We start from the raw sequence: 13,494 nt of genomic DNA, 5'->3' as shown, positions 1-13,494 counted from the left end.
TGGACTATATTTACATAAAATTTCTTATATCTTTTCCAGCTCTAAATCTATGCTCCTAACTTATCCAAAGATATAGTAGACATGGCATATATTTATTTTTCTATATTATTAGTAAAAAGACATAGGAGATCAGAGGTAATGGCACAGTATTTGACCCTCAGAGCACCACTCTATTGCTATAGATCAATTAACAATCACTCTTAAAGGCATTTGATAGTCTGCCAATCTAGGATGATTCATAATCCAGACCAAATTTCCCTATCTTCCTATGAGAAAATCATGAGAATCTTCATCAAGCACTGTGTTGAAACACAAGTATTCTGTATACATGAGGTCCTCTAATCCAAAAGTAGTATTAATTTTGTCTATGTTGTTACATTTGATATTATTCTCATAGAGATAACGACTTCCTCTTGTAATTACTTAACAAACTATCACTTATAAAATATCCTAGAATTTTTCCAGAAATTGAATTCAAGCTGGCTAAGATATAATTTGCAGAATTTGCTTTTGTATCCATTAAAAACCCCTTACTTTCCATCTTAAAAGCAATGCTATGTATTTTTTCCAAGACAGAAGAGTGGTAAAGGCTAGGCCAGTGACGGGCAAACTATGGCCGGAGGGCCAGATACAAAAGTTCTATCAGGTTGCCACTGCCTGTGACCCAGATCAAAGGAGCCTCCTTGCAGTAGCTACCCCTTCCCCCACGGCTAGACATAATTATACTGGTCCACCTAAAGTCTTTTTTTCCTTTCCTTTGGCCCCCTCTTTAAAAAGTTTTAAAAAGTTTGTCCATGACTGAGCTAGACAATGGGAGTTGAATAATTTGTCCATTATCACACTGCTTGGAAGTGTAAGAAGCCAGGTTTGAAGATCTCTAGACCTGACTTCCAACTTCCTAAGTCACCTACATGTCCCCTTTTATATCCATTTTGATTATATTGATGATATTGCTATGCTAAGAGTTTTCATTGCAGCAATTCTTTTGCCCCATCCTGAAAACCCTATTTTCTAAGTTATGATACTATTATGGTATCCTATATTTGTGACATCCTAAATCATGGATGAATAAAAGATGAAAATTCAGGGACTTATTTTAAGAAGGTTTACATTCTTTTTATTTATTTTTATCATTTGTGAGTGAAAAAAGAGAAATGCCCCATTGATATTTTTTATTCCCTCATTAATCAGTTATTGTCAGTATTTCTAGTTTTAAATTTCACTTAAAATTAGGTGAACATTTTTGATGAGTCGTCTAGTAAAAGAACTTTAATCTTTTTTTAATTTTTTTTAATTTTAAACCCTTAACTTCTGTGTATTGACTTATAGGTGGAAGATTGGTAAGGGTGGGCAATGGGGGTCAAGTGACTTGCCCAGGATCACACAGCTGGGAAGTGTCTGAGGCTGGATTTGAACCTAGGACCTCCTGTCTCTAGACGTGGCTCTCAATCCACTGAGCTACCCAGCTGCCCCCAAGAACTTTAATCTTTTGGGGATCATTCAGTTTCTACCAAGGTCACCTCCAGAAAAGGCCATCATTGCTGAGCTACTTGATTCCCTTCTGCAAATAAACATTTTTCCAGCTTTGTATGGAGATGGCATGGAGATATTGGTGGGCATTCATTCTGACCAAGTAGTCATTGAAACTATAGGAACAACCATGATCTCCAAAAACAATGTGTAGTGAAAAGAAAAAAATGGCAAAATATTCAACCTTGTAATATGTCACCTTTGGGGAAAGAATGAAAACATGAAGTCAAGAAAAGTAGAAGAGAAAGTAGGAAGACTGTATTGCTGACACCCCCACCCCAATTAAGGTGGAAGACAATTTCACTGTCAAGAAAGAGTGGCAAACAATACAGGAAATAAGAAAAATGGGGTCATGATAAGAAATGATTTTAAGACTGAGATCTGGTTTTAGTGATCTCACTAGGCTAATCAATTGTTTTTATTAACTATATTAATTTCTTGAAGAAAAAAGTATTAGCTAAAAAAGGTATTGTTCTTCTTGGTTCTTGAGGAAAATATTATTGCCTCAATATTAATTGTCACATATTTTATTTGATCTTCAAAAAACACTGCCCAGTAAATAGGCAATCTTATTCCTAATGTAGAAATGAGGAAATGGGGAACCAGCATATTTGTGCCATAAGATATCAAAAGATAATAACAAGATATCTATCAACAAGAGAGACAGAAGTAAAAGAAGTTTTGGTGGCGGGATTTGATCTCATATTAAACCAGATGCCAAATATAGTATATTTTCCTTTAATTCATCTTATTTAAAAACACACTTTAAGATTTACAAAACTATTTGAAATGGCTTCCTCTTATTAAGAAATTAAAATTAATATCTTTGTCATTATTAGTTCCTTTAATATAACAAACATGGAATGGGTTAAGATAGAAATGGAAACTCAAAGTGAATTTAAAATAGCATTACAGGAGAGTGACTCCTCTCATATGTAATATCTCTCTTTCTTTCTCTTTCTTCATCTAATATGATATTTTAGATAATAAAGATTTTTTTCTTTAGAAAGGTTCTCCAAATCCCTCTCTGGATTATATATCTGAAAATAAATTAATACTAAATAATGCCAATTGAACAGTTCTTATGGCAAGTGAAGAAATTTCGTTTAATGACTCTAAGAGAGTTAGCTTCATCATTTGTTCTAGGTGATTTCTGAGAAATTTAACTACTAGTTGCACCTTATTAGAATTATTAGCTACTAATTGTAGTAATTCCAATAAAGAATTACTAGAAACATACTAGAATTAGTAGAACCACATTATTATGTTTCTACTGCCATCAAGACATATTGATAGTTATCATTTGTAGTTGATCAACATGATAATTTCATATTCACTCTTCACTGATAAGATATGTCCCGTGAACTGAATTATAGAGTTAGATTACTACCTCTTTGGTTCCAATTCATCATTCTAGCAAGTAGAAATTCTAATGGTGATAAATATTTTTTGAGACATTTTTTCTTTTGAAATTGCATTGGATTCAATGATCTGGTTATTTTGTATCCCTTTAAATTTAAAGTCCATTGAATTGATACTTGCTTTTCTGTTTTGACATGTTTTCAGAAATAAGAATTTTTTTCCTAAGAGTATCCCTAAAAGGATCTTTCAAATTTTACTATGTTATCTTTCTCTAAGTTTTCATCTGCCCCACTCACTAATAATTAAGCTCTCATTAATTCTCATTAGTCTTTATTTTTCTATGTGCCATGCTAATATTTCCTTTGTTAAATATTATTTTATTGCATTATTCTTTACACTGCATTTGCTTATTATTTCTGCTTAAGTATATTTTCAGTGTTTTGCAAAGTGAATGAAAGGTACTGAGGAAAATGCAATTCATATAGCATTAGTATTTAGATATTGTCAAAGATACAGTGAATTTAATTTTTAATAAGAATCTAGTAAGTATCATATTTGTTGTATTATATAAAATTTGTGAGATTTTTCTAGGTCTGAGAGGAATCTTGATATCTCCTACTATTATGTTAATTTCAATGTAGTTTTACAATTCCCCAATTGTTTTCTCTTAGTAACTTAGATGTTATTAAATACAATTATGTGCATATATGTATAACAATATTATATTCTTGATGTTATTATCATTAGACATATACTTTGGGGTGCATTATCCCCCAGTGTATTTTTTATGGGAACTTTGACAAGCCTTTACATGAGTGTATTTCCACAATTATTTTTTCAATTATTTCTGTTGTTTGTAGTAATTATCCTGAAGTGAATTCTTTCAATTCTCCTCTTCCTTTTATTGCCCTTATTGCTCTGTTCAAGAGGGAAATTTTCTTGTCTACTTCAGGGTTTGTTATGGGGAAATTTATGCTCTAGGTTACTTCTCATTCCACCACATTTCTGAGATTCTCTCACACTGAGAAAGTTCTTAATAGATGCCTTGAAATTCAATCAAGTGAAACTGCTCCAAACTCAGGGCAGAAATGGCCAGCATTTGCTTTATATAATTTTAGAAGAACCTAAGATCAAATTCAGTTCCATAAGTCTGACAATGATTCCTGATTCTGAGAAGGTGCAGGTAAAGAATCAAACTTTTTGGTAGTGGTCAGGACCACTAACCTTTCTTTCCCCTTAGTCATGAAGAAAAACACCAGATTGTTTCTAATACTCCAAAGGATTTGTGGGCATTCCCTACAATGAATCTGATCTTAATCCAGAAATATTTTCCCCTATTATGCAACAGTGTCTCTTGTTAACACAACTCAGCCCTTGTTAATTTTCTGGAGCTTGGGGGATTATGGATTTGTTTTATATGGAAATATTTTTTTATCTGAAAAATTTTCATCAAGAGTCTGTTTGGAATTTAGTTGTATCTGAATACAGTACCAGTGAATGTGTTCATCATTCTGTCAGCTTAATCAAATGGGAGAAAATTCTCAAAATAAGAAAATTACAAAATTCTTCACTTTAAGGCCTATGAATCAGTCAACTTTATATATCAAAAAGTACCTAGCAAAGTGAGTTAAAATTGTCCCAAGTATCTTACACATTGTGCTATGTAAAAACTGAAACAGATAGAAAATGGTATAAGGGGAAGTTAAGTTGCTCTTTTTATTTTCTACTGTAGAAAATAAAGAATAGTACTCTTTCAATACTGAGAGAAAGGTACACATCATTTTTTTTCTATTCAGTTACTGATCCCAGTAATCAGGGCATGATCAAATCAGAATAAAGAAACTGACATATAGATATAGTCACAGAATAATAACAACTCTAGATGGGGGAATGACAAGGCATAAAATCTTGGAGAAAAGATTATTATAAAATGAAGCATGAAAAACTATTAAGCATTCCTTTGAGAATTATTAGTAGAGTCAATTTTGTTTATTGGGATTTAGTCACCTATAATATTATCTCATGACATTTTAATTATATCAGCTGATCATTTCATTCAGTAATGACATTTTCCTAATGAACTAAGAATCTATTTAGTACATACCAAAGCATCTTGGTGGATCTGTCCATATTCCTTTTTTGCATGTCACAAATTGGGAACCCTGTAGCACATAAAATTTTTGACATCTATATTCCACTCTTGATTCTGGTGCATATTCAGATAATGGGAAGGTTGCAATGTCTCCATTATTAATAGATGGAGGTGGTCCACATTTTCCAACTTCCTCTGAGAATGGAAGAAAGAATTATATTTGGTAAGAAACAAATGAGATAAGAGATTAAATTACAACATTAATTATGAATTTGATAACCATTCCACATCCTTCAAGTTCTCATCCTACTGAACCCTGCAACACATCTTTTCAAATTCTAATTACCATGAAAGTGATTTGTGTACATGGCTAATTCTCTACCCGTATAGAGACTATCCACACTCTACTTCCATATGGATCACCATCTTGATTTCTCTAGGCTCCTTCACTCTCATTTTTTACTAAGGTTTTATGGAGTCAACCAGTCTGTCAATAAGTGTTAAATTAATCTACCAAATGCTATGCACTTCACTACATATAATGTTAGATAAAAGCATAAATAGGTCCAGCAGCCAGAGGAAAAATGCCAACGTCATAAGAATTATGCTTTGTAATGAGGACTAAATAGGAGTAAAAAGCCTGAGGGAACTAGTGGTTGTAAGGATGCTAGGCTTTCTAATTTTTAATGTTAGCCTATTATTTGAGGACATTTTGAGAAGTCTTACAGAATTTTGAGCTAATGCATTTGCAGAGAATGTATAACTCATTCATTTTTGGGAGAATATAGAATTCACAGTGTAATTGTGCTCAGAAGTTGTTTTAAAAGCATATTTTTTATATTCAAAAATATATAATGGCAAATTCAGGATAAACTGGGTATCATGAAATAAGTTAAAATGATAGAATCTGAATCAAATATGACTTAGATTCTGACTCCTGGACTACTTTGTTAGGTGAATGAAAATGGCTGATTCCTTTACTAGTTTCCTAAGAGACTAGCTTCAATCTATTCACTACCAGCTTTCCTGGATGAAGACTAGTATACTTATTTTCCCTAACCTTTCTCACGTTTCTCTAGTTTATTGTTTCCCCTCTATTTTGGTAAATAAACTTCTGACTTGAGATATAACTTTGGCAACCATGTTATTTCATATAATTTAAGTCTAACCACTAAATTTATCCTTTACAAGAGCTAATAAGATAGTAAATAAAGCTCCGATCTAACAAGAAAGTCCACTCAGCAACTCTGTCAACTATTTATAGCAATATGACTCTCATTACACTGTCTAAAGTAGGTGGAAGAGGAGGTGAAGATATTTTTACATTGCTTCTTTTGCTACCAGGGACCATTGACCACTGGCTGGTATTTTTCTAGAGAATGTGAAAAAAATCAGAAGTTGTTGTTGAATTTCTCTTGTAGATTAATCATTGTCAAACTCTTTCATCTTCTCTGTGTTCAACATCTTAGGTAGTTTATAACATGTCCCAGTGCAGAGAATTGCACAACCTTTAGGAAAAGTCAATATTGAAAAGACAGTTGGACAATCTTTTTATACTTTACTCCCATGTACTCTTTCCTTGCTGTTCTTTCCCTCCCTGTGTAATTTTATGAATTCCATTAAAATATTTCTCAATAATATGTGAAAAACTTTTACAATGTTTTTAGACTTTTGAGTTTCAAATTCCCTAACTCACATTCTTCTTCTTTCCTGTTGAGAAAGCAAGCAATTTAATAAATTACACACAGGAAAACAGAAAAAAACACATATTTCCATATTAACCATGATGCAAAAGAAAACAGATGAAAAATTCCCTGCCAAAACAAAGAAAGTAAAATAAAAAGGATGACTCAATCTGCATTCAGACTCAATCATTTCTTTTTCTGGAATAGAAAAATATTTTTTCACTATAAGTCCTCCAGAATTATCAAGGGTGAAATAGTATAATTGCATTTCATCACAACAACATACTATAAGCCCTTAGCTTCCCGTGGTGGTACCAAGGGACCCTGTTGTGGTTGCAGCCTTTTCCCTGAGATCCCAGTCAGCTGGATACTTACTGTAGGTCTCAGTGCAGTAGGTGGGGTAGGGATGCTGGAGATTGATTTTCTTCCCTCTGGAGGCTTCTTATCTGAACTACTGATAGACTGAATTAAGTCATTTGAGCTGCTCTGCAGAGCTGGGTGTGCTCCAAGGCCAAAACTTCCAGAGGCAGAGGTCTAAGATGGAGGTGTGGTGGCTGAAAGCTGTGACCAGGCTGCCCTCCTCCCTGCCTCTCTCCTCCAGATGCCTCCCTACCAGCTGTGGTTCAGGGTCCTAAGCCTCCAGTACCTGTGATAAGGGGGCACTCTGTCTGGGCTGGAGCCCTCACCCAGTCTCTGTAAAGTAGAGGTAGGGACAGGAAGTGATATAAAAAAGGACTATAAAAGTTGATAAACTTCCTGTTCAAGAGGTTTTCGTCCTGAATTTTATGGTTAGAGGATCTTGGACTGGGACTGAAGCTTGGAGCTGAGACTTAGACTGGGTTTCTGGATCTTGGACTACTTCTGGTAAGACTGTTCCTGGATCTTCTCCTTTGGAGCTTAGACAAGGATGAGTGAGAAGTTGACCGTCTTTTCCTGGCTTCTGGAGATATTAGTTCTGAAGAAGCCTTTCCTTCTTAGAGGAGGCCACATGGGTGGAACCCTTGTTTAATTTTACACCATGCATTCCAGTTGGGGTTAATGAAACCTGCCAGACTTGAAAGGGAACTGGAGCAAATATTTAGTGTGGTAGGATAGACATCTCCTCTATCCTCTTTTTTTCACTTCTCTACTTTCACTCTCTCAATCTTTTTTGTAAATAAAAACTGCTAAAAGTCATTTTTACCTTTGGCTGTATAAATTTTAAAATCAGTGACCACAGTATTATCTTACAATTCTCATACATTCAGTCCAACCATAAAACTTAATTCATTATACTTCTAAAGACTTCTATACAAGAAATGTGTTGGGAATTCTTGGAAATCCAGAATATTTTGGAAGCTAATATTACTATAGATATTTAATATGTTGGAAAAGCTAAAAATAATGTCATAACAGTGTATTTATTTTTTCCATTGTCTTTAGTTTTCCTCAAAGGACAGAAATTCCCAGTTTTAAAACAATTGCAGACGATAAACCCAATGAAAGCTTACATTTGGGGAAACTCTCTCTTCCCAGAAAATTAAGGATACTCCCCCTGCTAGTTTGGTGAACATAGAGAAAATATGCTTTTCACATTGCTTTAAATATTGATAAACAAAAGAATATTCATCCTACTGATCTAGATCATATTTCTAAAGACTCCAATATATTAATGTATCTCAATTATTAAGGTATGCAATTCAAGGAAGATTGCACTATTCAGTTTTGTTTTTTTCATCTAAGAGGAGAGTTTCTACATCTTTTTTTCACAATTACTATGGAAGTGAAATATAAGTGAAAAAAATGCCTTTAATTGGAAAGGACTTTTTTTTCTTATTGGCACAAGAATCTGTTTATCAAAACCTCTCCCAAAGTAAACAGTTTGTGCTTCAATAAAAGACGTCCATAAAAAATGTAGTTAAAACAATAATATTTAGTGGCATTTTTCTTTCACATGACCAGGGGCCATTGCCCAATGGATAAAAGGCCAAATGAAATAAATTATTAAAAAAATTGCTGACCACGGAGAACTAAATCAAAGGATACTCCAAAAAACAAACCTACTAAATAAAATTTGAGTATTCAACTCATATTCAACAAATTAGAAAAAAATTAAATAATATGAATTAATTCTGGTGAAATTTCAACTCTGTTGATGGCATTTAGAATTCATGCAACTATTTTGGAAAACAATTAAAATTTACAGGAGGAAAATCACTGAAATTAAATATACAAAAAGGAAACATGGCACCACTTTTAATGGTATAAAAACACAATGAAAATCTGGTTACAAAAAAGGCCCCTAAAATTTATGTCTCCTTTTCATCTCTTCTTTAATAAACCTGCTAGAAAAAGGTGTATATATATATATATATATACATACATATATATATATATGTGTGTGTGTGTGTGTGTGTATGTATGTATGTATTGGTTTAATTTTCTTTCCTGTCATTTATTCCTCAATGATTTTCCACTTATTTGTCAATTTCATCACTCAATCTGTACTTTCTCACCATAGTTACTTAATCAATTACATCTTGATAAATACATATCAAATTATTTTGTCAAATAAGTTATATTTTCTAATCCCCAGGTCTTAACCTATCTGCTGCATATATATAATGGTTAACCACCATTTCTTTTTGGACAATCCTTTCTTACTTTGATTTTGTGAAACCAATTCTTTCTCATTCTCCTTTGTTTATTTACCAATTCACAACTGAGGGGATTTCCTAATTATCTAATCTTTACCCTTTTCTCTTTGCCCTCTTCCTTCTGTCTCTCTTTCTCTCTTTCACTCTCTCCCTTTCTCCCTTTCTCTCTCTCATCTTGAAGTATAGATAAGAAACAAGTTTCTCTGCTACCTGTAATGAGCAGTTTCCTTAGTCTTGGTGGATCCCATTGTGCTGATATCTAAAAATACATTTTGGAATGAGTCTTCCTCCTCTAGTTGTAAGGAATTAAATTTTATGGTTGGATTAAATGTCTGAGAATTCTAAGATAATATTGTGGTCCCTGATTTTAAAATTAATACAGCCCAAGTCAAAAATGACTTTTAGCAACTTTTATTTACAAAAAACTTGGAGAAAGTGAAGTAGAGAAATGAAAAAAGAGGATAGAGGAGATGTCTATCCTTCCACACTAAATATTCACTCTGGTGCCTGTTCAACTCTGGCAGGGCTAACCCTAACTACAGGTCCCAGTGGTAAATTAAATAAGGATTCCACCCATGTGGCCTCCTCAAAGAAGGGGAGGCCTCTTTGGAAATAATCTCTTCAGAAGCCAGGAAAAGAGCATCAGCTTCTCACTCACCCTTGTCTAAGCACCAAAAGAGAAGATCCAGTAGCAGTCTTTCCAGAAGCAGTCCAAGATCCAGAATCCAAGGTCCAAGTCATAGCTCCAAGCCACTGTTCCAGTCCAAGATCCTTCAACCCTAAAATTCAGGATGAAGACCTCTTGCACAGGAAGTGCATCATTTTTTATACTTTTTTAAAATATTGTTTCCTGTCCCTTCCTCCATTTTACAGAGATCAATTACAGTCTTTAAATTTACTTAGCACTGCCCATAAAGTGGTCAGTTGCTTCTAGAGTTGTCACCCTCTTTAGTAAGTGGCTTATGGACCTCCCCCACTTAGTGTTAAGTAGGGGTGTCCATGCTTTTGGCTGATTAAATTTAAAAGTAGGCAAGAGGAGAGTCAACCCCATCTTCACAGAGGAGATATTGGTGCAGTTTCTACACTGAAATTATTTTATTTTCAATCTAATTGCAGTGAATTTTTCTTATGCAATACTTTTAAAATTTTCATGTAATCCAAATTATCTGAAAAAAATCTTTCTCTGCAATATTTCTTTTTCAATTAATTTTTTCCCCAGAGAGAGCAGTAATGTAAGATTCAAATAGAAATAAGGTTACTGAACTATTCATAAGGATTCTTACAGGCCACATATTGGTAGAGGAAACCACATATTAACATTATGCTTTATTAATTTTCATTTATTTCATTAAATATTGCCCCAAAACATTTTATCTGGTTCTGGCCACACTTTAGAGTGTTTGGACTTCATACAGTCTTAAAGTCTTCTTATATTATGCCTCTAAGAATTAGAAATCATTGAACTTGTGAACCAGAAGAGCCCAGATGCCTTCATAAAATTCCAGTCAAGATCTAAGACATCAGGACCACCACTGAGGCCAATTGAAGAGGGAGCCAGAATAAGTCTAACCCTTAACTTAGGACTGTCCTTAAGCCTTTTCTTGAGGATAACATAGGGCTGGACTATCATCCGGTCTAATCTGAAGCAACATTAGGGGAAAGGAAGAGATGAGTATTCAGGCAGCCCCTGTCAAAATCATTCTCAATTTCAGTTTATTTCTTGCCTTGGTGCTATATTGTTCTGCAGATTGTGTATTCCTGGACATATCCTGGCAGTAGTGTCTGTAGTTTTCTCTCTCTCTCTATGTATGCTCTCTTGGGCTAGAAAAAAATAATTCTAATTTTATTTAGATTTTTCTATAAGATTTCTGTCATTTTCTTGATGAATTGACTTTCTAGAGTTTCAGGAAGGATGTTTGGTGGGAAAGTAGGATGTAATTCTTTTTGCTATTGGGACATCTTGTCTTCATTTCATGTATATACACACATCTTGGATAGGCATTATGAATAGAAACACTGATGAGAAAAAATTAAATAGTTGGAGAACAGGTTGGGGATAATTTCCTTTCTGGGAAATCAGGAAATTATCTTAATAACCCAAAGATAATAAATTATACAAATTATAAATAATAAATAGAATAAATGAATATAAATTATGTAAATAAATTAAATTGATGCCCTTTTAAGAAATAAAATTTATATGGTGAGGCAAAGAACTAAAGTCTCTGAAGAACTGAATTTGAAGATCGCATGAAGTGTGATGAAGAAATGTGCACTGGGCATATTTAGGCTGTGAAATATTTCAAAATGGAATCAAGCAAAAAAGGAGTAAAAGCTGTCACAAGAGAAATACCTAATCAGAAGAAGACTTGGACTGATCATATATTGTGAACAAAGGAGAAGCAATATAAATGCAATGTGCTACAATGATGCTTTTTCTATATCAACAGATCTTAAGAAATGCTTCTCTCATGTAAGGTGAATCCTCCACTACAATTCAATGGAATTAAAGTACAGAGCCATACAGAAAAGGCAGGCATAGATGGCCTTCAAGCTATATAGTTAGATGAAATTTCTATAGTGATGAGATCATAAGATCCATATGAATTGGCCTATGGGCCAAAAGACTTTTCAAAAATCATTATTATATTTGGGAAACTGTAAGATGCCAGTGGTCTGTAGAGTAATCAGTTCTTGCTAATCTTTTGGTTTATGGAGAGAACACATACACAGGCTTTCAAGCAGGCTTGTCAGCAGGGAGGGGGAAAGATCTTGCTGAGTGCTTCTTTACTTCCCCCCTCCCACCAAGCAGTTAGAAAATCAGTTAGAAAATGGAGGTTGATCTGTTATCTTCTGGGCTCAGTCAGGAAACTAGGTAAGACAGAAGTCCTAAAGATGAAAACCTTCTCTAAACTATTTCCCCACAGGGTTGAATAGGAGAAAATAGGAGAAGCTTGATGTCTTTGAAGCTTTTAAGACACGGAGGAAGGGTTGTACTTTGGGCTGCAAGGCAGGAGGAAGTCAGTTTGAGGAGTTGTGAGTATTTCCCTAAATATAGCCGGACACTGCAGCCAAATGATTAAAGGTTTAATGATATGTGGGGAAGGGAAGGAAGGGAGATCAAATTAGGATAGATAAGGTCTGGGAAGCCCTAAAATAGTTATGGCCAAGCAGCCCCTCCCCCCCAAAGGGGAAAGGTAACTTGATTTGCTAGTTAGCTCTCTCAACCTATAGATAATCTTTTCTTATATCTAAATAACTAAATAGAGACAACTGTGATGTTGATTAAAGGTCAAATCAAAGTAAAGCAGGTTGGCAGCTAGGAACTAAAATGGCTTTGTTCAGATTCAAGCCTCTAGCCCCTCAAAAGCAACCAAGATCTGGGATCAGCAAACAGAGTGACCTGGTTACTTCAAACCCAGGACTCAACTGACTTTAACTGCCGCCTCTCTCAGAGTTCTCAGGGGGCCCCTGGAATTCTGAGCTGTGGCCTGATCCCCTCTCTTGCAGCTGGAATTCCACTCTGCCATTTCAATCTCACATCATACAACATGGGTATGCATGTATGGATTGAAATCTGTATCATTTGTAGTAGTATCCATATCAATGTGATGATAGGTGCCCTAATGTAAATCTGAAGTTCTTCAAGAGATTCAAATAGAGGCACATTAGAGATAGGAAGAAATGTGGAACTAGAAAGAGTAAGTCAAGGTTGAAGATGGAAAAAGGGGTGTAAAAATACACTATTTTCAGGGGATTACTATAAACTTAGAAAATAACTTCCTAATAGAAAAATCTAGTTCAGAACTGTAGTAGAAAATGATCAAAAAAAAGAAGAGAAAACATGGAAGCAGAAGAGAGCCAGGAAAGTGTAGAGTTATGGAAGTCAAGGTTAGAGAAAATTCCAAGAAATTGAATCAATAATTTAAAAGACATCAGAAATCTTTAGAAGAAAGAGGATAAAATAGAAGCTATGATATTTGATTGAGAATATAAAAAAATAGAAGTGACATTAATGAAGGCAGGACCACCAAACTTTTTCTGAAAGATTATAATAAAAATATTTAATTCCTTCTAAAGAAATGATTTCTTTGCACTGCATACATAACTCAAATAATTTCAATTCAACAAACGTTTTTAAAAGCCCTTGTGCTAAGCCCTGGAGTACATACAAAATTTAAGGCAGTTC

General features: G+C 34.2%; 1 protein-coding gene across 1 annotated transcript in view; it reads right to left on the bottom strand.

The window, feature by feature from the left end:
• LOC123245939 (complement factor H-like) overlaps window positions 1-13,494 on the bottom strand; it is an 80,557-nt gene that overhangs the window by 2,032 nt on the left and 65,031 nt on the right. Inside the window, exon 18 of the mRNA XM_044674908.1 lies at window positions 4,997-5,179. Coding sequence (XP_044530843.1) covers window positions 4,997-5,179 — 183 coding nt within the window. The remainder of the gene's footprint in view (window positions 1-4,996; window positions 5,180-13,494) is intronic.

The sequence above is a fragment of the Gracilinanus agilis genome, chromosome 4 (assembly GCF_016433145.1).
Source record: "Gracilinanus agilis isolate LMUSP501 chromosome 4, AgileGrace, whole genome shotgun sequence".
In the NCBI taxonomy this organism is placed as follows: domain Eukaryota; kingdom Metazoa; phylum Chordata; class Mammalia; order Didelphimorphia; family Didelphidae; genus Gracilinanus; species Gracilinanus agilis.
The sequence above is the reverse complement of the archived record's forward strand: the minus strand, read 5'-3'. Positions and strand labels throughout refer to the sequence as shown.